This window comes from Theropithecus gelada, chromosome 20, assembly GCF_003255815.1.
Source record: "Theropithecus gelada isolate Dixy chromosome 20, Tgel_1.0, whole genome shotgun sequence".
In the NCBI taxonomy this organism is placed as follows: domain Eukaryota; kingdom Metazoa; phylum Chordata; class Mammalia; order Primates; family Cercopithecidae; genus Theropithecus; species Theropithecus gelada.
The window spans coordinates 25,593,403-25,617,451 of NC_037688.1; the positions used below are offsets into that span (position 1 = coordinate 25,593,403).

The 24,049-nt window shown below is 49.8% G+C and overlaps 1 protein-coding gene across 1 annotated transcript in view; it reads right to left on the bottom strand.

Moving 5' to 3' along the window:
• RANBP10 (RAN binding protein 10) overlaps window positions 1-21,336 on the bottom strand; it is an 86,603-nt gene extending 65,267 nt beyond the window's left edge. Inside the window, exons 1-2 of the mRNA XM_025370231.1 lie at window positions 20,608-21,336; window positions 19,707-19,818 (exon numbers count right to left, since the gene is read on the bottom strand). Of these exons, the coding sequence (XP_025226016.1) occupies window positions 19,707-19,818; window positions 20,608-20,842 (347 nt within the window). The 5' untranslated portion in view covers window positions 20,843-21,336. The remainder of the gene's footprint in view (window positions 1-19,706; window positions 19,819-20,607) is intronic.
• Window positions 21,337-24,049: the final 2,713 nt, after the last annotated feature.

The window sequence follows — 24,049 nt, forward strand, 5'->3', positions numbered from 1 at the left end:
TCACTTGAGGTCAGGAGTTCGAGAGCAGCCTGGCCAACATGGTGAAACCCTGTCTCTACTAAAAATACAAAAATTAGCCAGGCGTGGTGGCACATGCCTGTGATCCCAGCTACTTGGGAGGCTGAGGTGGGAGAATCGCTTGAACCCAGGAGACAGAAGTTCCAATGAGCTGAGATAGTGCCAGTGCCCTCTAGCCTGGGTGACAGAGTGAGACTCCATATTCAATCAATGAATAAAAGTTTCAGCTACTTGAGAGGCTGAAGCAAGAGGATTGCTTGAGCTCAGGAGTTCAAGACCAGACTACGCAAGACAGCAAGGCTTTAAAAAATAAAATAAATGTTGGCAAGGATGTAGAGAAATTGGAGCCTTCACACACTGCTGGTAGGGATGTAAAATGGTGCAGCCACTATGGAAAAGTTCGGTGGTTCCCCAAAAAAGTTAAACAAAAATTACCATATGACCAGGAATACCATTCTTAGGTGAACACCCAAAAGAACTAAAAATAGGAACTCAAACACTATGTACACCAATGTTCACTGCAGCATTATTCACAATAACCAAAAGGTAGAAGCAACCTAAGCATCCATCAATAGATGAAGAGAAAACAAAACGTGATGTATATGTAAGTACAACAAAATATTATTCAGCCATAAAAAGGAATGAAGGTCTAGGCTGGGTATGGTGGCACAAGCCTGTAATCCCAGCACGTTGGGAGGCTGAGGCAAAAGGATCACTTGAGGCCAGGTATCAAGGACCAGCCTGGGTAACATAGCAAGATTCCGTCTCCACAAAAAAAATATATATATATTTTTTTGAGATGGAGTCTCATCCTGTCACCAGGTTGGAGTGCAGTGGTGCGATCTTGGCTCACTGTAACCTCCACTTCCCGGGTTCAAGCAATTCTCCTGCTTCAGCCTCCCAAGTAGCTGGGACTACAGGCGTATGCCACCACATTCAGCTAATTTTTGTATTTTTAGTAGAGATGGAGTTTCACCATGTTGTCCAGGGTGGTCTCAATCTCTTGACCTCATGATCCACCCGCCTCGGCCTCCCAAAGTGCTGGGATTATAGGTGTGAGCCACCTCGCCTGGCCTCTACAATTTTTTTCTGAGACAGAGTCTCACTCTGTTGCCCAGGCTGGAGCACAATGGCGCAATCTCGGCTCACTGCAACCTCCATCTCCCGGGTTCAAGCAATTCTTCTGCCTCAGCCTCCCAAGTAGCTGGGATTACAGGCACACACCACTACATTGGGCTAATTTTTGCATTTTCAGTAGAGACGGGTGTTTCACCATGCTGGTCAGGCTGGTCTCAAAGTCCTGACCTTGTGAGCCCCCTGCCTTGGCCTCCCAAAGTGCTGGGATTACAGGCATGAGCCACCGCGCCCAGCCCAAATTTTTTTTTTTTTTTTTTTTTGAGACGGAGTCTCGCTCTGTCGCCCAAGCTGGAATTCGATGGCGCTATCTCGACTCACTGCAAGCTCTGCCTCCTGGGTTCACGCCATTCTCCTGCCTCAGCCTCCCGAGTAGCTAGGATCACAGGCACCCGCCACCATGCCCAGCTAATTTTTTTTTTTTTTTTTTAGTAAAGACGGTGTTTCACCATATTAACCAGGATGGTCTTGATCTCTTGACCTCGTGATCTGCCTGCCTTGGCCTCCCAAAGTGCTGGGATTACAGGCATGAAACACTGCATCGGCCCCAAAAATGTTTTTAAAATTAGCTAGGGAGGCCAGGCACAGTGGCTCACACTTATAATTACAGCACTCTGGGAGGCCGACGCAGGCAGATCACTTGAGGTCAGGAGTTTGAGACCAGCCTGGCCAACATGGTAAAACTCCATTTCTACTCAAAATACAAAAATTAGCCAGGTGTGGTGGCACACACCTGTAGTCCCAGCTACTTGGGAGGCTGAGGCAGGGGAATAGCTTGAACCCGGGAGGTGGGGGTTGCAGTGAGCCAAGATTGCACCACTGTACTCCAGCCTGGGCAACAGAGTAAGACTCCGTCTCAAAGGAGAAAAAAAAAAAAATTATCCAGGCAGTCTGGGCACAGTGGCTCACGCCTATAATCCCAGCACTTTGGGAGGCCAAAGTGGGCAGATCACTTGAGGTCAAGAATTCAAGACCAGCCTGGCCAACATGGTGAACCACTATCTCTACTAAAAATACAAAAATTAGCCAGGTGTGGTGGTGCATGCCTATAGTCTCGGCTAATTGGGAAGCTGAGGCAGGGGAATAGCTTGAACCTGGAAGGCAGAGATTGCAGTGAGCCAAGATCGCGCCACTGCACTCCAGCCTGGGCACCAGAATCAGACTCCATCTCAAAAAAAAAAAAAAAAAAAAAGTAACGCAGGCATATTGACATATGCCTGCAGTCCCAGCTACTCAGGAGGCTGAGGCTAGAGAATTTCTTGAGCCTAAGAGCTCAAGGATACAGTGAACCATGATTGTGCCACTGCACTCCAGCCGGGGCAACAGAACAAGACCATATCTCTCCTTTTTTTTTTTTGAGATGGAGTCTCACTCTGTTGCCTAGGCTGGAGTCAATGGCACGATCTCAGCTCACTGCAACCTCCACCTCCTGGATTCAAGTGATTCTCCTGCCTCAGCCTCCCGAGCAGCTGGGATTACAGGCACATGCTACCACACCTGGCTAACTTTTTGTATTTTTAGTACAGATGGGGTTTCACCATATTGGTCAGGATGGTCTCAAACTCATGACCTCAGGTGATCCACCTGCCTCGGTCTCCCAAAGTGCTGGGATTACAGGAGTGAGCCACCACGCCTGGCCAACCATATCTCTTAAAAATAACCAACTAGACCAGACATGGTGGCTCAAGCCTGTAATCCCAGCACTTTGGGAGGACGAGACGGGCAGATCACGAGGTCAGGAGATGGAGCCCATCCTGGCTAACATGGTGAAACCCCGTCTCTACTAAAAAATACAAAAAACTAGCCGGGCGAGGTGGCGGGCGCCTGTAGTCCCAGCTACTCAGGAGGCTGAGGCAGGAGAATGGCGTAAACCCAGGAGGCGGAGCTTGCAGTGAGCTGAGATCCGGCCACTGCACTCCAGCCTGGGCAACAGAGCGAGAATCCCTCTCAAACATAAAAATAAAATAAAAATAACTAACTAACTAAATAAATAAATAAGAAGAAATGGGCCAGGTGCAGTGGCTGTAATCCCAGCTACTCAGGAGGCTGAGGCAGCAGAATCACTGAACCCAGGAGGTGGAGGTTGCAGTGAGCCGAGATCGCACCACTGCACTCCAGCCTGGGTGTCAGAATGAGACTCCGTCTCAAAAAAAAAAAAAAGAAGAAATGAAGTTATGAAACATGCCACAACACAGATAAACCTTGAAAACATAATGCTACGTGAAATGGATCAGACACAAAAGGACCAATATTGTAGGATTCCCCTTACGTGAACTATCAAGAATAAGCAAATTCATAGAAACAAAAAGTAGATCAGAAGTTAACAGGGACTAGGAGGAGGGAAAAATGGAGAGTTACTGCTTAATGGGTACAGAGTTTCTGTTTGGGGTGATGGAAAAGTTCTAGAAATAGACAGTGATATGGTGATGGTTGCACAACATCGTGGATGCAATTAATACCACTGAATTATACACTGAAAATTGATAAAATGGCATATTTTAAGTTACATATATTTTACCACACACATACACACACAAATACACACACACACACAGACACTAAGAACACCCCTATGGCCCTGCAAACCAGCATGGACCGCATCTGGCTTTTCCCGATATGACAAGGGAGGCCCTGGCACAGAGCACAATGGACAGCATAAGAGTATTCTGGCCTCACATTGGGGCAAGAAGTCCCACACTTAGCCCACAGCAAATGACAAGAGTGAAGAAAGACCCAACTGTTTTTACTTTTTTTTTTTTTTTTTTTTTTGAGACGGAGTCTCGCTCTGTCGCCCAGGCTGGAGTGCAGTGGCCGGATCTCAGCTCACTGCAAGCTCTGCCTCCCGGGTTTATGCCATTCTCCTGCCTCAGCCTCCCGAGTAGCTGGGACTACAGGCGCCCGCCACCTCGCCCAGCTAGTTTTTTGTATTTTTAGTAGAGACGGGGTTTCACCATGTTAGCCAGGATGGTCTCGATCTCCTGACCTTGTGATCCGCCCGTCTCAGCCTCCCAAAGTGCTGGGATTACAGGCTTGAGCCACCGCGCCCGGCCCTGTTTTTACTTTTACCAATTTTTTATTTTTTTTATTTTTTGAGATGGAGTCTCACTCTGTTGCCCAGGCTGGAGTGTAGTGGCATAGTCTTGGCTCACTGCAACCTCTGCCTCCCAGATTCAAGCAATTCTCCTGCCTCAGCCTCCCGAGTTGCTGGGATTACAGGCACTCACCACCATGCCTGGCTAATTTTTGTATTTTTAATAGAGACGGGGTCTCATCGTGTTGATCAGGCTGGTCTCGAACTCTCGACCTCATGATCCACCCACCTCAGCCTCCCAAAGTGCTGTGATTACGGGCATGTGCCACAGAGCCTGGCCAGTTTTACCAATTTCTTTCTTTTTTTTTGAGACGGAGTCTCACTCTGTCACCCAGGCTGGAGTGCAGTGGCATGATCTTGGCTCACTGCAACCTCTCTGTCTCCTGGGTTCAAGCGATTCTCCTGCCTCAGCCTCCCAAGTAGCTGGGACTGTAGGCACGTACCACCATGCCTGGCTACTTTTTTTGTATTTTTATTAGAGACAGGGTTTCACTGTGTTAGCCAGGCTGGTCTTAATCTCCTGACCTTGTGATCTACCCACTTTGGCCTCCCAGAGTGCTGGGATTACAGGCGTGAGCCACTACGCCCAGCCCAGTTTTACCCATTTATTTTTAGAGAGAAGGTATATTTCACAGGCTGGGAAGCCTATGGGCACTTTTAAGAACTGCTGCATAGGATATGGGAGCCAATGGGGCTTGAACATTCTTAATTTAAGCCCCATCAGCAGGATGTCCCCACACCCACAGGGCTCTGGTAGGAAGTGATGAAGAGGAGAGAATAGACAAGGTCTTCAGCCTCAGGGCTGAGATGGCTGTTGGAGACTGCAGGAAGGTACCAGCTCTGCCACCCACCCTCAGGTGAAAGGGTTAGTCACCACTACCCCCAACCCTAGACCTCCCAGGGGCTCCTGGAATCTCACCTGACAGTTTCACCTTGACATCTAATACCTTAGCCACAGCTCAGCAGGCTGGCAATCTTGTTGCTATCAGAACCTGCCCCAGAAAAGAAATCAACAGCCTCTACAACAAAGGGGAACTCTGGGACCTCAGTTACAAAATGATCCTTGGAAGATGGTTCAGGAAAAACACCAACTGATATTTAGGTCTGAAATGAGGGCTAATATTCAGTGTTAGGAATTTTATTTCATAGTCTAATGGGCCCACTTAAGGCCATAGTCAATGCCAGGAGTGCTGGCTCACACCTGTAATACCAGCCTTTGATAGGCCAAGGCAGGAGGATTGCTAGTGCCCAAGAGTTTGAGGCTGCAGTGAGTTATGATCACACCACTGCACTCCAGCCTAGGTGACAGAGCAAGCAAGACCTTGCCTCCAAAAGTAAATAAATAGACGGGCATGGTGGCTCATGCCTGTAATTCCAGCACTTTGGGAGGCCAAGACAGGCAGATCACGAGGTCAGGAGTTTGAGACCAGCCTGACCAACATGGTGAAACCCCACCTCTACTAAAAATACAAAAATTAGCCAGGCATGGTGGTGCGCACCTATAATCCCAGCTACTCAGGCAGGAGAACTGCTTGAACCCGGGAGGCAGAGGTCGCAGTGAACCAAGATCGCACCACTGTACTCCAGCCTAGGCGACAGATTGAGACTCCGTCTCAAAAAAAAAAAAGAAGCCGGGTGCGGTGGCTCACACCAGTAATCCCAGCACTTTGTGAAGCCAAGGTGGGCAGATCATGAGGTCAAGAGATCGAAACCATCCTGGCCAAAATGGTGAAACCCCGTCTCTACTAAAAATACAAAAATTAGCTGGGCATGATGGCGCACGCCTGTAGTCCGAGCTACTAGGGAGGCTGAGGCAGGAGAATCACTTGAACCCAGGAGGTGGAGGTTGCAGTAAGCCGAGATCACACCACTGCACTCCAGGCTAGGCAACAGAGTGAGACTCCATCTCAAAAAAAAAAAAGTAAATAAATAAATAAAGCAAGCTACAGTCCATCATGACACTGGCTGCTACGTATAAGCTACTCCTCCAGCAAGCATCCATAAGCGCCTCTTCCCCAGGAAGCCATGCAGTCACCCACTGAGCCCAATTCTGTGTAGGCTTCCCACTAAGAGGAAGGGCATTACAGTGATGAGTGGCCTGGGCCCCAGCACTATCCACAACAAATATAGGCCAGACCAGGCACAGTGGCTCACGCCTGTAATCCCAGCACTTTGGGAGGCTGAGGCAGGAGGACCACAAGGTCAAGAAATCAAAAGTGGGCTGGGCGCGGAGGCTCACGCCTGTAATTCCAGCACTTTGAGAGGCTGAGGCAGGAGGATCACGAGGTCAGGAGATCGAGACCACCCTGGCTAACACAGTGAAACCTGTCTCTACTAAAAAACTACAAAAAAAAAAAAAATTAGCCAGGCGCAGTGGCGGGCACCTGTAGTCCTAGCTACTCGGGAGGCTGAGGCAGGAAAATGGCATGAACCCAGGAGGCAGAGCTTGCAGTGAGCCAAGATCCCGCCACTACACTCCAGCCTGGGTGACAAAGTGAGACTCCATCTCAAAAAAAAAAAAAAGAAATCAAAACAATCCTGGCCAATATGGTGAAGCCCCATAAAATACAAAAATACAAAAATTACCTGGCATGGTGGTGCGTGCCTATAGTCCCAGCTACTGAGGAGGCTGAGGCAGGAGAACTGCTTAAAACCGGGAGTCAGAGGTTGCAGTGAGCTGAGATCACACCACTGCACACCAGCCTGGCAACGGAGGGAGACTCCGTCTCAAAAAAAAAAAAAAGAATAGGCCAGAAAGCAAAGAGGCCTCAAGTTAGGGTGCTCATATGGAGAAAAGCGGTTCTGTGTATGGGTCAGGAGACCCTCGTGTGCCCAATGTCACCAGCACTATCAAAGCACCCAGAGACAAAAGGGGGCAGAACAGCCCCTATCGGTGGCCCTAGGCAGGTTACACACCCTTGGTTCTGAGCTCCTTCTCTAACGTACTAACAGAGTCTCAAGTACCAAACCTTGACTTTCTAGAGCCTGCCACATTCAAAAACCCAAATGCACTGCCCTTAACCAGAGGGTATAGCCACTAATGCCCCACAGCCGGTAGGCTCTGGGCCCTAACCTCCACCTCTATGGCCCTGTGTAATTACAGAGCTGAAGTACACAAGCATAGCAGTGTGTGAACACCACAAATGTCCTTAGGTACTCAGATACTACCCTTAACTTTAGTTACAGGTGTTCATCCAGACACTGGCCTTGATTTGGCTGGCTTGTAATTTTTTTTTTTTTTTTAGATTGAGTTTTGCTTGTTTCCCTGGCTGGAGTGCAATGGCGCAACCATAGCTCATTGCAACCTCCACCTCCCAGGTTCAAGCAATGCTCCTGCCTCAGCCTCCTGAGTAGCTAGGATTACAGACATGCGCCACGTAGCTAGGATTACAGACATGCGCCACCATGCCTGGCTAATGTTTGTATTTTTAGTAGAAATGAGGTTTCGCCATGTTGGTCAGGCTGGTCTCAAACTCCTGACCTCGGGGGATCCACCCACCTCTGCCTCCCAAAGTGCTGGGATTACAGGCATGAGCCACTGCACCTGGCCTAAAAAAAATCTTACATATTCTTTAACAGTCAGAAAAAAAAATTTTGGCCGGGCGCGGTGGCTCAAGCCTGTAATCCCAGCACTTTGGGAGGCCGAGATGGGCGGATCACGAGGTCAGGAGATCGGGACCATCCTGGCTAACACGGTGAAACTCCGTCTCTACTAAAAAATACAAAAAAACTAGCCAGGCAAGGTGGCGGGTGCCTGTAGTCCCAGCTACTCGGGAGGCTGAGGCAGGAAAATGGCGTAAACCCGGGAGGCGGAGCTTGCAGTGAGCTGAGATCCGGCCACTGCACTCCGCCTGGGTGACAGAGCAAGACTCCGTCTCAAAAAAAAAAAAAAAAAATTTCAGGCCACGATCTTGCCACTGCACTCCAGCCTAGGTGACAAGAGTGAGACCCTGCCTCAAATTAAAAAAAAAAAAAAAAAAAAAGCCACGTGCAGTGGCTCACACCTGCAATCCCAGTACTTTGGGAGGCCAAGACAGGCAGATCACTTGAGCCCCAGGAGACCACCCTGGACAAGTGGTGAAATTCCATTTCTACTTAAAAAAAAAAGGCCGGGCGCGGTGGCTCACGCCTGTAATCCCAGCACTTTGGGAGGCCGAGGCGGGCGGATCACAAGGTCAGGAGATCGAGACCACAGTGAAACCCCGTCTCTACTAAAAATACAAAAAATTAGCCGGGCGCGGTGGTGGGCGCCTGTAGTCCCAGCTACTCAGGAGGCTGAGGCAGGAGAATGGCGTGAACCCAGGAGGCGGAGCTTGCAGTGAGCCGAGATCGCGCCACTGCACTCCAGCCTGGGCGACAGCGCGAGACTCCGTCTCAAAAAAAAAAAAAAAAAAAAAAAAAAATAAAAATAAATAAACTAGTCAGAAAGGGCTTGAATGTGGACAGAGGAGGGCAGGCCGGAGGCCTCGCATGCAGGAATGTGCCTGGTGTACAAGCCCATACNAAAAAAAAAAAAAAAAAAAAAAAAAAAAAAAAAAAAGGCCGGGCGCAGTGGCTCACGCCTGTAATCCCAGCACTTTGGGAGGCAGAGATGGGCGGATCACAAGGTCAGGAGATCGAGACCATCCTGGCTAACATGGTGAAACCCTGTCTCTACCAAAATACAAAAAAATTAGCCAGGCATGGTGGCGGGCACCTATAGTCCCAGCTACTTGGGAGGCTGGGCATGAACCCAGGAGGCAGAGCTTGCAGTGAGCCAAGATCATGCCACTGCACTCCAGCCTGGGCGACAGAGCCAGACTCCGTCTCAAAAAAAAAAAAAAAAAAAAAAAACTAGCTCAGCATGATGGCATGTGTCTGTAGTCCCAGCTACTCAGGAGGCTAAGGTGGGAGAATCTCTTGAGCACAAGGGGAGGTTACAGAGCCGTGATCACAACACTGCACTCCAACCTGGGCAACAGAGTGAGATCCTGCCTCAAAAAAATAAATAAATAGGCTGGGCACAGTGGCCCACGCCTATAATCCCAGCACTCTGGAAGGCTGAGGTGGGAGGATGACCTAAGGTCAGGAGTTCAAGACCAGCCTGACCAACATGGAGAAACCCCGTCTTTACTAAAAATACAAAATTAGCCAGGCATGGTGGTGTATGCCTGTAATCCCAGCTATTCAGGAGACTGAGGCAGGAGAATCGCTTGAACCCGGGAGGTGGAGGTTATGGTGAACTGAGATGGTGCCATGGCACTCCAGCCTGGGCAACAAGAGTGAAACTCCATCGCAAAATAAATAAACAAATTACATAATTTTTTAAAAAGGCCAGGCGCGGTGGCTCACACCTGTAATCCCAGCACTTTGGGAAGCCAAGACGGGTGGATCACGAGGTCAGGAGATCGAAACCATCCTGGCTAACACAGTGAAACCCCGTCTCGACTAAAAAATACGAAAAACTAGCCGGGCGTGGTGGCGGGCCCCTGTAGTCCCAGCTGCTCAGGAGGCTGAGGGAGGAGAATGACGTGAACCCGGGAGGTGGAGCTTGCAGTGAGCCAAGATCGCGCCACTGCATTCCAGCCTGGGCAACAGAGCGAGACTCCGTCTCCAAAAAAAAGTTTTTTATAGGTAAAATAAAAATATTTTGATTTTTTTTTTTGAGATGGAGTCTCACTCTGTTGCCCAGGCTGGAGTGCAGTGGTACAGTCTTAGCTCACTGCAAACTCCACCTCCCGGGTTCAGGTGATTCTCCTGCCTCAGCCTCCCGAGTAGCTGGGATTACAGGCACCTGCCACCACGCCCAGTTAATATTTTTTTACTTCTAGTAGAGATAGGGTTTCGCCATGTTGGCCAGGCTGGTTTCAAACTCCTGACCTTGTGATCCGCCCACCTCGGCCTCCCAAAGCACTGGGATTACAGGCGTGAGCCACCGCACCCAGCCTCTTTTGATTTTTATAGAAGTAAATATAACTACTGACAAACTCCTGGTGCAAGTTGTTATTAAAACAGAGCATTCCATTTTTTTTAAAAGTCCATGCCAATTTCAGATACATGGCTTTATAAACTGGGTTAGAATCAGTTCTACTCAGTAATCCAACCCCTCTGTTTCTTTCCTCTTGGTTCAGCTCTGCCTTGGGACTCTCCTTTAGAAGAAATAAGCTGAGCCCTCAGACCATCTGGGCCTCTATCCACTTCTTATCTTCCAACCGCCTCCATGCTGAGGGCCGGTAGATTTCATCTCATGATGAAACTCTGACCAGTAAATTACAGCTGCCTGGTGTGCTGTGCATTGAGAAAAATTCTGGGCTCTGTCTGGACAAGAACAAGCGCTACTGTCAATCAGCAATGTTGGTCATAGAAGCTGAGGGTATTGTGGGGTATTGCAGCCTTCACACTTGCCATCCCTGACCTAAACTAAACCCCCCTGAAACCCCAAGCATCTCTAAGTCCAAAAGTTAAGAGAGAAGAAATGGCATAAGAGGGGTGCCAAGGGCTTCCCCAGTCCCTCCCCAACTTTCCTACATAGTACAGAACATCTTGTTCTGGCCCCTTCATGACAGAAGGGCTGGGCTCTGTTCCACCACCAAGTCACAACACCAACGATCCCAGAATTACAAAGACATTTTATACGGATTTTGAACAGAATTTCTGGAGAGGCAGAGGAACATCTTTGCATTTAGACATAATTACCCATCCCTCTTCCACTGATGAGTCCCTTCTTTCCTACTTGACCCGACCACACAGACCCACTCTGGGGCCCTTTATTCCTTCCCAATGGTCCCATAATAGGAATGGCACACGGTGCCTGCCACATGGGGCTGCTAGGTTCATCCTCCTGTGCTCTGGCCTGGTGAGCTCCTGCTTCTCTTCTAACAAGGAATCTCCCTTACATGGTGACCCATACAGGGAAAAGACCAGAAGTTCCAGAGAACAAAAACATCAGAGGCAGAAAAGAAGGAGGTGAAGTGAATTCTAGGAATTTCTCTAAAAGCTAATCCTTGACCAAGGAAGGCCCCAGCTATAAAGAAGGCAACAACGTTCCCCAGCTCGCAGTTGGAGCCTGGGTAGCAACACACAGTGAGGAGGGAGGCCCTACCAGAAAAGTGGCCACAGGCCAGGCGTGGTGGTGACTCATGCCTGTAATCTCAGTACTTTGGGAGGCTGAGGCAGGAGGATTGATTGAGCCCAGGAGTTCCAGACCAGCCTAGGAAATACAGCGAGACCCTATCTCTACAAAAAATTTAAAAATTAGCCCGGGCTGGGGATGGTGGCTCACACCTGTAATCCCAGCACTTTGGGAGGCTGATGTGGGCAGATGACTTGAGGTTAGGAGTTCAAAACCAGCCTGGCCAACATGGCAAAACCTCGTCTCTACTAAAAATACCAAAATTAGCCAGGTGTCATGACACATGCCTGTAATTCCAGCTACTCAGGAGGCTGAGGCATGAGAATCATTTGAACCCTGGAGACGGAGGTTGCAGTGAGCCGAGATCACTCCACTGAACTCCAGCCTGGGTGACACAGTGATACTCTGTCTCAAAAAATAAATTAAACAAATAAAATAAAAATTAGCCAGGCATGGTGGCATGTACCTGCAGTCCCAGCTATTCAGGAGGCTGAGGCAGGAAGACTGCTTGAACCCAGGAGGTCGAGGCTGCAGTGAGCCATGATTGTGCCACTGCACTCTAGCCTGAGTGACACAGCGAGACCCTCCCTATCTCAAAAAAAAAAAAAAAAGAGCAAAGAACAGTGGCCACTATCGAGACTCCAGCTTTCTTACCCCGTGTTCCAGAACCCAAACATCTTTTTTTTTTTTTTTTTTTTTTTTTTTTTGAGACGGAGTTTTGCTCTGTAGCCCGGGCTGGAGTGCAGTGGCCGGATCTCAGCTCACTGCAAGCTCCGCCTCCCGGGTTCCCGCCATTCTCCTGCCTCAGCCTCCGGAGTAGCTGGGACTACAGGCGCCCGCCACCTCGCCCGGCTAGTTTTTTGTATTTTTAGTAGAGACGGGGTTTCACCGTGTTAGCCAGGATGGTCTCGATCTCCTGACCTCGTGATCCACCCGTCTCGGCCTCCCAAAGTGCTGGGATTACAGGCTTGAGCCACCGCGCCCGGCCCCAAACATCTTACCCTGTGTTCCAGAACCCAAACATTCCATGTCTCCACAAACAGCACAACGTGTTACCTAAGTAGAAGAGCAGCCCAAAGCTCAGCATCTGCCTGTAAGGCCATCAACTCCAGAGGGGCAGTCAGGGAAAACAGGGCACAACCACGGCCTGTACCTGCCTTGGGCAAGGACAGCACCTTCTTCTCAGGGCGGGCAGGACAAGGCCTTCCCCAGATGACATATGAGCACCAAAGTTCTCAACAGCACTGTACAATGCATGTAGACTGGAACTTGGTGAGGAGACCCAGAGTGAGGAGCCAGCCACAGCTCTCTCTCAGCTGGAAGGGCCTAAGCTTAGATGGCCCTCCAGACCAGGAATGTGGCAGGTGAGATCTTAATCAAGGTAACTTAATTAACAGTGGCTCTCTAGGTCTCCATGGAAAATCACTTTGGCTGATTCTGACTCACAAGAGGAGATGCTTGGGTATAAAACATGCGACATTACTGTCTTTCAGATGGGAGTTGGCAAAACCAAAATACCAGAACTCTGGCACAAGCAGAGTCCTCTCACCTCCGAGAAGCCTCCTGGCTACCAGTCTTTCACACCCCATCCCTGCATCTCTCCATACAGAAGGGCCAGCCAAGAGAAAAAAAAGACAACCGCTATGAGAAAACCATGCTAGAGCCAAAGACCTCAAGTCACTGGCCCATCCTGGACAGAGCTCTTGGCCAGAGAAGCCTGGCTGAACCAGACTGGCAGAGTCTCTTCTTCTCTTCTTCACTCTCAAAAGCATGGGTAGATCCACAGCCCCCCACACTGCCACTGCCCTCAGGATAAAGCCCACGCTCCCCGGTCACAGCACACAAGGTATTTTCTTCTTTATCTTTTTGAGACAGAGTCTCACTCTGTCACCCAGGCTGGAGAGCAGTGGTGTGATCTCGGCTCACTGCAACCTCCACCTCCCAGGTTCGAGTGCTTCTCCTGCCTCAGCCTCCCAAGTAGCTGGGATTACAGGCACATACCACCACTATTATCAGCACCTGGCTAATTTTTGTATTTTTAGTAGAGATGGGGTTTTGCCATGTTGGCCAGGCTGTTCTCGAACTCCTGAACTCAAGTGATCCGCCCACCTCAATCTCCTAAAGTGCTGGGATTACAGGCATGAGCCAGGACACACACAAGGTATTTTCAGTCTGGCCCTGCTGACCTCATGCTCTGCACTCCATGTCATTTTATGCACTTTTTCTTCTGCCTGAATCATCTGCTTCTCACTTTGTTCACCTAGAACACTCTAACTCCTCTTTCCAGAGCCCACATCATCACCTCTTCTATGATTCTATGATGTTTTCCTCAAACTCTGAGGTACAGTCCATCCTCCAGGCCACCCTTGGATATGGCACACACTGTGGACTGACCCTTCGACACCACCTGTGGGGCCTCATGCCTGTGCTCCTGGGGCCCAGGCTGGGACAAAACAATGGGTACGGCCAGGCGTGGTGGCTCACGCCTGTAATCCCAGCACTTTGGGAGGCCGAGGCGGGCGGATCACGAGGTCAGGAGATCGAGACCACGGTAAAACCCCGTCTCTACTAAAAATACAAAAAAATTAGCCAGGTGTGTTGGCAGGCGCCTGTAGTCCCAGCTACTCAGGAGGCTGAGGCAGGAGAACAGCGTGAACCCGGGAGGCGGAGCTTGCAGTGAGCTGAGATCGCGACACTGCACTCCAGCCCGCGCGACACAGCAAGACTCCGTCTCAAAAAAAAAAAAAAAATGGGTACAGCCAGGCGTGGTGGCTCACGCCTGTAATCCCAGCACTTTGGGAGGCCGAGGAGGGCGGATCATGAGGTCGAGAGATCGAGACCATCCTGGCCAACATGGTGAAACACCATCTCTACTAAAAATACAAAAATTAGCTGGGTGTGGTGGTGCACGCCTGTAGTCCCAGCTATTCGGGAGGCTGAGGCAGGAGAATTGCTTGAACCCAGGAGGCAGAGGTTTGCAGTGAGCCAAGATTGTGCCACTGCACTCCAACCTGGCAACAGAGCGAGATTCCGTCTCAAAACAGCAACAACAACAACAACAAAAACAATGGGTGCTGTGCCCTGGTGTCTGGAATGAATGAGTAAGTGCACTGCTGCCTGGCCAAAGGAAGTCAGCTGCAGGAGCAAGGGAAGGCTGGCTGGCTGTGGTCAGAGACCCCTGCTCTGGGCCTGGGCCTGGACACTAGCTACAGAGGAGAATGCCCCCACCCCTCTCCATGCCATCCAGTGCTCTAGCCCAGGCCTACTACTCTTGGGTAAAGCAACCATCACATGTCAGGAGGCCTCCGCCACTGGGATGATGTTACAGTCTATTTTGAGGGTCACACTGAAGCATCTGTTGGCCTAGCCAGCCACACCCTCCATGTGTCATCACTAAGAGCCAGGGACACCCACAGGTCCATGAACTCTGTCTGTGGACGTTGCTCCTCCCCAGGGACTCTCAGCTTCAGGCCCTCCTTCGCTTCCTAGAAAGACAGACCTGGATGCCCCTTATCTCCTGGCACCACTGGCAGTGCTCTGATGTCTCCTCACCCCACCAGACCCGCTCCCCGAATTCACAGCTCTGGTGACTCAGCAAAATGCAGCTGAAGCATATCAGTCTGTGCCAAGCTCTTAGCTCTAACACAATCCCTCCTTCTCCACAGTGCTCTCTTATACTTGAGGAGTACCCAGAAAGCCTAGCACCCAGACGTCAAGCTAGTTACCCATTAGACTCATAGGTCTAACAGGTCTCGCCTGCTGGGGAACTCCTACTCATCCCTCGCAACTGTTCCCAGGCTCTGCCTCCTCTTGCAGACTTTCAGTCCACTCTCTACTGAATGGGCCACAGGCTTCCTGAGGACAAAGCTGATCTGTGCTGGCTTTACCTCTGTTCTCCCTACACCTAGTATAGGACCTAGCACATAGTAGGTATATATAAATATTCTGTGAAACCTTGACATGAAACTTTCTTTATTAGGCTAGCTTAGTGTGTTCTTCTCCAAAAGATATTGTCAAAACAAAGGACGTTCTGGAGAACAATGACACTAACAACTGGGTTTATAAATACCTTTTACAAAGGAAGGGTACTCAAATCTACAGAAAAGCAAGTTTACAGATTAAATGGAACAGTAAGTTGATCAAGCCTGGCCCACAGCATGTCACAATTCTCTGGTCCCACAAAGCACCATGTACCTTTCAGCTCTGTCCCCTAACATTGCAATCTGGTAGTAATCCAACAGAACATTCCTTCACTCTACCCAGGGAAGAAGGCAATAGCTACAATGGAGAAAGGCAGCAGCAGCATGAACATGTGTGCCTAGGATCAGGCGAGGACATCTGATTCAGGCTACTCCACTGCACACCCTAAGCCCTGCAGCCAGGGTAGGACACCAAACATCCCAGGGACTCAGGGCTCACTCACAAAACAGGAATGTACCTGATCATCTGCTCTAGCCACTTGCCAGAGATGCTGTGAGGATCAAACTAGGTAACACAGGAAAGCCAGACAACCAGTTAATGCTTGGGTCATGGACTAAACCAGGATCAAAAACACACCTCCAAAATCCATGGGACGCTGGCCATGGTGGCTCATGCCTGCAATCCCAGTGCTCTGGATCACTTTGAGGCAGGAGGATCACCTGAGGCTAGGAGTTGGAGACCAGCCTGGACAACACAGCAAGATCCCATCTCTACAAAACAGTTTAAAAAAAAATTTATATATCAGCCAGGCACGGTGGCTCATGCCTGTAATCCCAGCACTTTGGGAGGCTGAGGTGGAAGAAACACTTGAGCCCAGGAATTCAAGACCAGCCTAGGAAACATTGTGAGACCCCATCTCTACAAAAATAAGAAAAGGAGTCAAGCATGATGGTACACGCCTATAGTCCCAGCTACTCAGGAAGCTGAGGCGGGAGGATTGACTGAGCCCAGGAAGTTGAGGCGGCAGTGAGCTGTGATGCTATTGCACTCCAGCCTAAGCAACAGAGCGAGACCCTGTCTCAAAAAAAAAAAAAAAAAAAAAAAAAAAAAAAAAAACTACAGAAAAAGGGAAATGAGCCAGTTGATGTCTGCCTGCCCTGTGTAACTGCCTTTGGCCTCCTCAAAACCACACCTGGCCCATACTAACATGCGACTGCATCCCAGCCATGAGAAGGCTTTCGGGGATTCCGTAAAGAGACCATGAGGAGCTATTCATACTCTTGCCATCTGACAGTGGTCAACTGAAGCAGGCTACCACAGGCATACATGACCTGAGACCTTTCTAAAACTGATGTTTCCTTGCTGGGCATCGTGGCTCATGCCTGTAATCCTAGCACTTTGGGAGACTGAGGCAGGCGAATCACTTGAGGTCAGGAGTTCGAAACCAGACTGGCCAACATGGCAAAACCCCATCTCTACTAAAAATACAAAACTTAGCCAGGCGTGGTAGCGTATGCCTGTAATCCCAGCTACTCGGGAAGCTGAGGCATGAACCCAGAAAGTAGAGGTTGCAGTGAGCTGAGATTGAGTCACCGCACTCCAGCCTGGGTGATAAGGGACACTGCCTGTCAAATAAATTAATTAATTAATTAACATCTGATGTTTCCAGATCAGCTCAACAGCTATGCTTACCACATGTAAAATGCTGGGAATAGATGCCCACCTTTCTTTAGACTTCCAGTCAACACCTATAGTTCACCAATCTAACATGACACAGGGCCTTTTCCAGCAAGATTGACTAAAACTGAAATGTCAAAAGCCAGTTGAAAGAATCCAGATCTCCAACATAACCAGACCTCATCTCTCAAAAAATACAAAAAGAAAAAAAGAATCCAGGTCTCTAAGTATAAACACTTTCCTTCTGAAGTTGGTCTCTGCTCTCTAGCTAGATAACTAATTCAGCTGCTATCTATGATAAAGACTAGGAGAAAACAATCCATTTTCTTCCCTACAAGTTTAAGAAGTGCACCTCAGTTTCTCTGGCAGTATGAGACTCTAGCACCACCATTTCAGTCAACATTATTTTTGAGGTGCTTGTTTAAAAGGGCTATTCTCATTCACACTAGTTCAAGCACGCTAAATACATGTGCTTCTATCAGATGGTGGAAGGGGAAAATAGGAGCTTTGAAGACCTCCTATAAATTTAACTTTCCTATCTGTAAATGCACTAGATGGGGATAAAAATGAAAGACAGCCAGGTATGGTAGCTCATGCCTATAGTCCCAGCAGTTTGAGACACCAAGGTGGGAGGATCACTCGAGCCCAGGAGTTTGAGACCAGCCTGGGCAACACAGGAAGACCTCATCTCTACAAACAATTTTTAAAATTAGGCTGGGTGCACTGGCCCACACCTGTAATCCCAGCACTTTGGGAGGCCGAGGCAGGTGGATAACCGGAGGTCAGGAGTTTGAGACCAGCCTGACCAACAGGGAGAAACCCCATCTCTACTAAAAATACAAAATTAGCCAGGCATGGTGGCACATGCTTGTAAGCCCAGCTACTCAGGAGGCTGAGGCAGGAGAATCACTTGAACCCAGGAGGCAAAGGTTGTGGTGAGCTGAGATCGCGCCATTGCACTCCAGCCTGGGCAACAGGAGTGAAACTCCGTCTCAAAAAAAAAAAAAAAAAAAAAATTAGCTAGGCGTGGTGGCATGCACCTGTACTCCCAGCTACTCAGGAGGCTGAGGTGGGAGGATAACTTGAGCCCAGAAGGTCGAAGCTGCAGTGAGCTGTGATCTTGCCACTGCACTCCAGCCTGGGAGACACAGCAACACCCCATCTCGTTTAAAAAAAAAAAAAAAAGAGAGACAGAAAGATGCAGTAGCTTCCCATGATCAGAATTTCAGAGGCACAGAATTCTGGAGTTCAGGCAGCTTAGATGCTGGCCTGGATCCCCACAGTGTAGATCAGGAGACTGAAGCTCCAACACACCCAAGACCACAGAGACCTCACAGGCAGAGAAGTTACATCACTGAGAAAGTAGACGAGGCTCTGACTCTGGCAGTGTTGCCCCCAGCCTAGTCCCTTGGTCAAGCATTTTGCATGCACCACAAAGCGGACAGTCCCTAGGGGAAAGAAGTTCTCAATGTCTGAGAACACACTCTCAGCGTTGGCATGGTCACCAGAGGGGGTGGCAAACTTCAGACACCAAACCTAAAGTCTGATGAGGAAAGCCTTTCCAAGATAGCTGCAGTCATCTTATTTCATAACTTAAACACCTGCTTCGTCACAATCACTAGGAAAAAAAGGGAGACTGGGAGAAAGAAGAAAAAGAAAAATTAAGTATCTCCCTTATGATTTCCTGTGTCTTGGATCATCTTAAAATAGGGAGTCTCCCTAATGCTGACTTTTTTTTGTTTGGTTTTGGGACGGAGTCTCGCTCTGTTGCCCAGGCTGGAGTGCAGTGGCATAATCTCAGCTCACTACAACCTCCGCCTCCCGTGTTCAAGTGATTCTCATGCCTCAGCCTCCGAAGTAGATGGGATTACAGGTGCACGCCACCACACCCAGCTAATTTTTGAATTTTTTTTGTAGAGATGGGATTTTACCATGTTGGCCAGGTTGGTCTTGAACTCCTGATCTGAAGTGATCTGCCCGCCTCGGCCTTCCAAAGTGCTGGGATTACAGGTATGCCAGCTAATTTTTTTGTATTTTTAGTAGAGACAGGGTTTCACCAGGTTTTCCAGGCTGGTCTCCAACTCCTGACCTCAGGTGATCTGCCCATCTTAGCCTCCCAAAGTGCTGTGATTACAGGCGTGAGCCACCGCGCCGGGCTCCTAAAGCTGACTTTAATGAGGACCTTCCTAAAGCTGATCCAACTAGTAGTGTTCAAGTCCTTGGACTGAAAAACAAGTTTATGAGCAGCAAGGTCACCTGATTCAGACCATGTGTATGCTGTTTACACTGAGATGACAGGTCAGTGGCCACAGCAGCTTTCATGAATGCTGCAAAGACTCTACTATCTCTTTGAAGGCTACCAGGGCCTCTACATGACTAAATGCCATAAAAAAGAACCTCATGAATACAGTAAGAATGTGAAAGGAAGGAAGTCACGAAAACACCACATGCTTATGAGGGAAACTCCATTTTGGACACTAAATTTTTAAAGTAAACTTGTTACTTGTTTGCCTAACCTTCTAGGTATCAAATTACATCATCACTAAAAAGAATCCCCTGCTTTACCCCCAACACACCCACTGGCCATCAAGATCTGCTGCTTCGACCAGACTGTGCTCACAGTCAGGAAACAGTGGCAGCCCAGACCCATGCGGCTCACCAGCTCACATCAGCAAGTGCCAGCCAAGGGACCTGAACTCTGACCACAGGGATCAGCTCTTGTTCAGGGAAAGAGGGTGGTCATAAACGGCTTACCCATCTCTTCCTTTGCTGACAATCTTCACTTCAAAGTAATAAATGCCACAGGCAGCAGGTATGGGGTGGGTGGCACGCACCGAGGCCGCATCTTTGTGATTTTTGCCATGACCTAACAGGGGAGGGCAAGGAAAAAATTTCAGCAGAAGGAAATGCAAATGGAAGCCTCATTTTTCTCTGCAACTCCTCCATGGCAACTCCACTCCTCTGTGGCCAAAGGAAGCGCTTACACAGTCCAAGGAATCATTAGACAACTGAGTAAACACTTAAACCTTCCACCTGTGCCTCACCTCCTCCTGAAAACAGCAGTCCTGCCTGAGACACTGCCCATACAAACAAAACAAGGGTACAGGCAATGTGAGAGATACCCACAAGGGTACAGGCAACGTGAGAGATACCCAAGTGCTGCTGGCAGCCTCTCTAGAATCCAGGCAGCCCACCTAGGAGGCCAGTGGAAGAAGGAGGCCGACCTGTAAGACACCCCCCAAACTCTAGCACGGAACCCCAGGCCCAGTCTAGGTGCCTAGCAGGTGGGCAAGCCCATGAGTCTCAGGCTAATGTAATGGTAGGGATGTGACCACCCCTTTCTTCTAAGCAGTGGCGAAGGGTCCCGCTGGAGTTGGAGCCTGCCTAGGACAAGCAGGGAGGTCCTGGAGTGGAAGGTCCGGCCCAGCACTGGGTTTGGACACCTGTTGCGGTTCTCTTGACTGCAGGTGTCTCGGGACCGAGAACAGTCAACCCTCGGCCTGGTCGGCCTCACCACCCGGGACATCCTGAAACGGCCAAGGCCTAACTTGGAGCACCTAGGCAGGCAAAGGGAGGTGATGGGGCGGGGGCCTAGCCGCAGAGCCACCCCACGGACGCTCTAGCCTTGATTCCCCGCAGTCTGACGGGCCGATACCTTTGTAGTGGACGCGGAGGTTGCCCTGGGAGAGACCAATGTAGTTGTATTTGTCCTTGGGGCTCCAGGAGCGCGGCAGCGGAGTCTCTTGCTGGTTGACCGCGGGATACAGGCGCTGCAAGCGCCGGCTCAGCTCCTGCTCCCCGGGAGACGGCAGCCCGCCCCCAGCGCCCCCGCCGGAGGAGTCCCCAGCCTGCGGGTTCCCAGCTCCCGGGTCTGCCGTCGCTGCCGCCATCTTGGAGGGAGCTGCTATTGTGTCACTGGGGGCGGGGAGGAGCGGGACCAGATCCGCCACGCTCAGCCAATGGCCCGTGAGCCTCCCTGGGCCGCAGGGAAACCGAGTCCGAGTCCGGCACCTCTCTTTGGACACTGACACCCCTTTGCCACATTTCGAACTCCATACCCCACAATGCAGAGCTCTCGAGAGGCGGAGCAACTCGGGCTGGTAGAGAATTCTGCGAGATGTAGTACAACCCTTCTCAGCTATAAGCCTATCCCATCGAGACGTCGGGACACCGAAAACTACAATTCCCGCCGGCAAAGCGGCTCCGGCCTCTCAGCCGACTTCTCGCCCCATGGCCTCTGTTCATCCCCCTGCCCCAGTTCTGGTACCTGGGGTCAAATCGGCTGTAGTGATTGACTCTCAGGGCACCCGATGCTGGGTCCCAGTCGACCTTTGCTACTTTGTCCTGCTCCCAGCCTGCGGGCGCTAGGCTCAGGGGCGCGGCGCATCCCTGACTCCGCCCTCACCGCGGGGGCTTCTGGGGCCTGGTCGCCATGGCGACGGACTGTACACTACCACAGTTTCCCAGGCCGCGGGTGCTGGTTGCCCGCCGCCCGTGGGTCATGGCCTGCCAGCAGTCGCGGTACCGCAGCTTCTCGTCCGCGTCGAGGTAGGCGCTGGCCGGGATGAGGGCAGAGAGGAGGGCTGGAGTATTTCTAGAGAGGGAAATGGCACTTGATAGGACCTCTGCACCTCCTGCTGGCCTCTGACCATTGATCTAGGGCTCCAGCACCACAGAGTCAGTGGTTGCAGGAACGGTTAAAATCGGGCTGATTTAGCCCAGTGAAGACAGTACGTGCTAGCAAAAGGGCAGGCGTACTTTATCATTGCTAGTAACAACCAGCTTGTATTGAATGTACTATATGCCACATGCTTTATATACCACATTTTTAAACATTTTATTTTTGAGACAAGATCTCACTCAGTCGCCCAGGCTGGAGTGCAGTGGCACTACTACGGCTCACTGCAGCCTCGACCTCCCAGGCTCAAGCGATCCTCCTGCCTCAGCCTCCCGAGTAGCTGGGACTACAGGCATGCGCCACCACGCTCGGATAATTTGTGGGTGTTTCTTTGTTAGTTTGTTTTTTGTAGAGACGAGGTTTCACCAAGTTGCCCAGGCTTGTTTTGAACTCCTAGACTCAAGCGACCTTCCCACTTTGACCTCTCAAACTGGGATTACAAGCGTGAACCCCCTGCACGCGGCCTACGTACCATATTTAATCCTCATAACAACTGTATAAAGTAGTAATATTACCATGTACAAGTAAAGAAATACTTTAGAAACCTGGTGAGATCATCCTTTGGGTAGCTTCTACCTGTACTCAGGTGTATAGCCTCTGGATACTGCAAAATATGACCAGCTCCATCAGCCTGGAAAGCCATATATATGGATTAAAACAAAAATTTTGGCTAAATCATTTTCTAGTTTTGGGACTTCAGAGAAGGCCCTTCAAGTTCCGGGCCTCAGCTTATATATCTCAAACATGGGAATGATACAGTCCACCCCACAAACATTGTTGGGAACATTTAGACAGAATATGTGAAGCTCTTACCACAGCTCTTGTATGTAAATAGGCACCCAGTAAGTGTTGAATGAATGTCGTGTCCCCCCTTCTACTCATTCCCAGTGGGGAAAAAAAAAAAAAAAAAAAAACACCACCCAATCCCAACTAAACTCTTAGCCTTCAGGGTCTGCTGCCTTGACAGTGAAAAGCCTACAAAAGTCCCTAAGAGGCCAGGCGCAGTGGCTCACGCCTATAATCCCAGCACTTTGGGAAGCCGAGGCAGGCAGATCATGAGGTCAGGAAATCGAGACCATCCTGGCTAACATGGTGAAACCCCGTCTCTACTAAAAATACAAAAAATTAGCCGGGCGAGGTGGCGGGCGCCTGTAGTCCCAGCTACTCGGGAGGCTGAGGCAGGAGAATGGTGTGAACCCAGGAGGCAGAGCTTGCAGTGAGCCGAGATTGTGCCACTGCACTCCAGCCTGGGCAACAGAGTGAGACTCCATCTCGAAAAAAAAAGGTCCCTAAGAACAGGAAATGCCAATTTGATGATTTTTATCCAGAGTTAAAATTAGTCTACAAGAACCAGGCAGCAGGCTTGAGAAAGATAATTGCTGGGGCCAGGCGCGGTGGCTCATGCCTAAAATCCCAGCACTTTGGGAAGCCGAGGCGGGTGTATCACCTGAGATCAGGAGTTTGAGACAAGCCTGGCCAACATGGCGAAACCCCGTCTCTACTAAAAATACAAAAATTAGCCAGGCAGTGGCTCATGCCTGTAATCCCAGCACTTTGGGAGGCCGAAGCAAGCGGATCACAAGGTCAGAAGATGAAGACCATCCTGGCTAACACAGTGACACTAAACGTTTCTACTAAAAATACAAAAAAAATTAGCTGGGCGCAGTGGCAGGTGCCTGTGGTCCCAGCTACTCAGGAGGCTGAGGCAGGAGAATGGCGTGAACCTGGGAGGCAGAGCTTGCAATGAGCCGAGCTCACACCACTGTACTCCAGCCTGGGCAACAGAGTGAGACTCCGTTTCAAAAAAAAAGAAAAAATTAGCGGGGCATGGTGGCAGACACCTGTAATCCCAGCTACTTGGGAGGCTGAGGCAGGAGAATCACTTGAACCAGGGAGGCAGAGGGCAGAGGTTGCAGTGAGCCGAGATCACGCCACTGCACTCTATCCTGGGTGACAGAGTGAGACTCTGTCTCAAAAAGAAAAAAAGGGGGAGAGAGAGAGAGAGAGAGAGAGAGAGAGAATTGCTACCCAGCACAGGAATAATTTAGTAAACTTCCATTCTCTATGAAAAGGATATGAAGCAGACCCAGAAAGAGAATCCCCATCCATTTTAAGAAAGAAGCACAGGGCTTGTCATGGTGGCTCATGCCTGTAATCCCAACACTTTGGGAGGCCAAGGTGGGAGGATCACTTGAGGTAAGGAGTTCAAGACCAGCCTGGGAAACACTATAGTAAGACCCTGTCCCTACCAAAAAAAAAAAAAAAAAAAAAAAGTTTCAGCTACTCAGGAGGCCGAGGCAGGAGGATTACTTGAACCCAGGAGTTCAAGAGGGTGCAGTGAACTCTGATCACACTAGTGCCCTGTAGCCTGGGCAACAAGGCAAGACCCTATCTTTTTTTTTTTTTTTTTTTTTTTTTT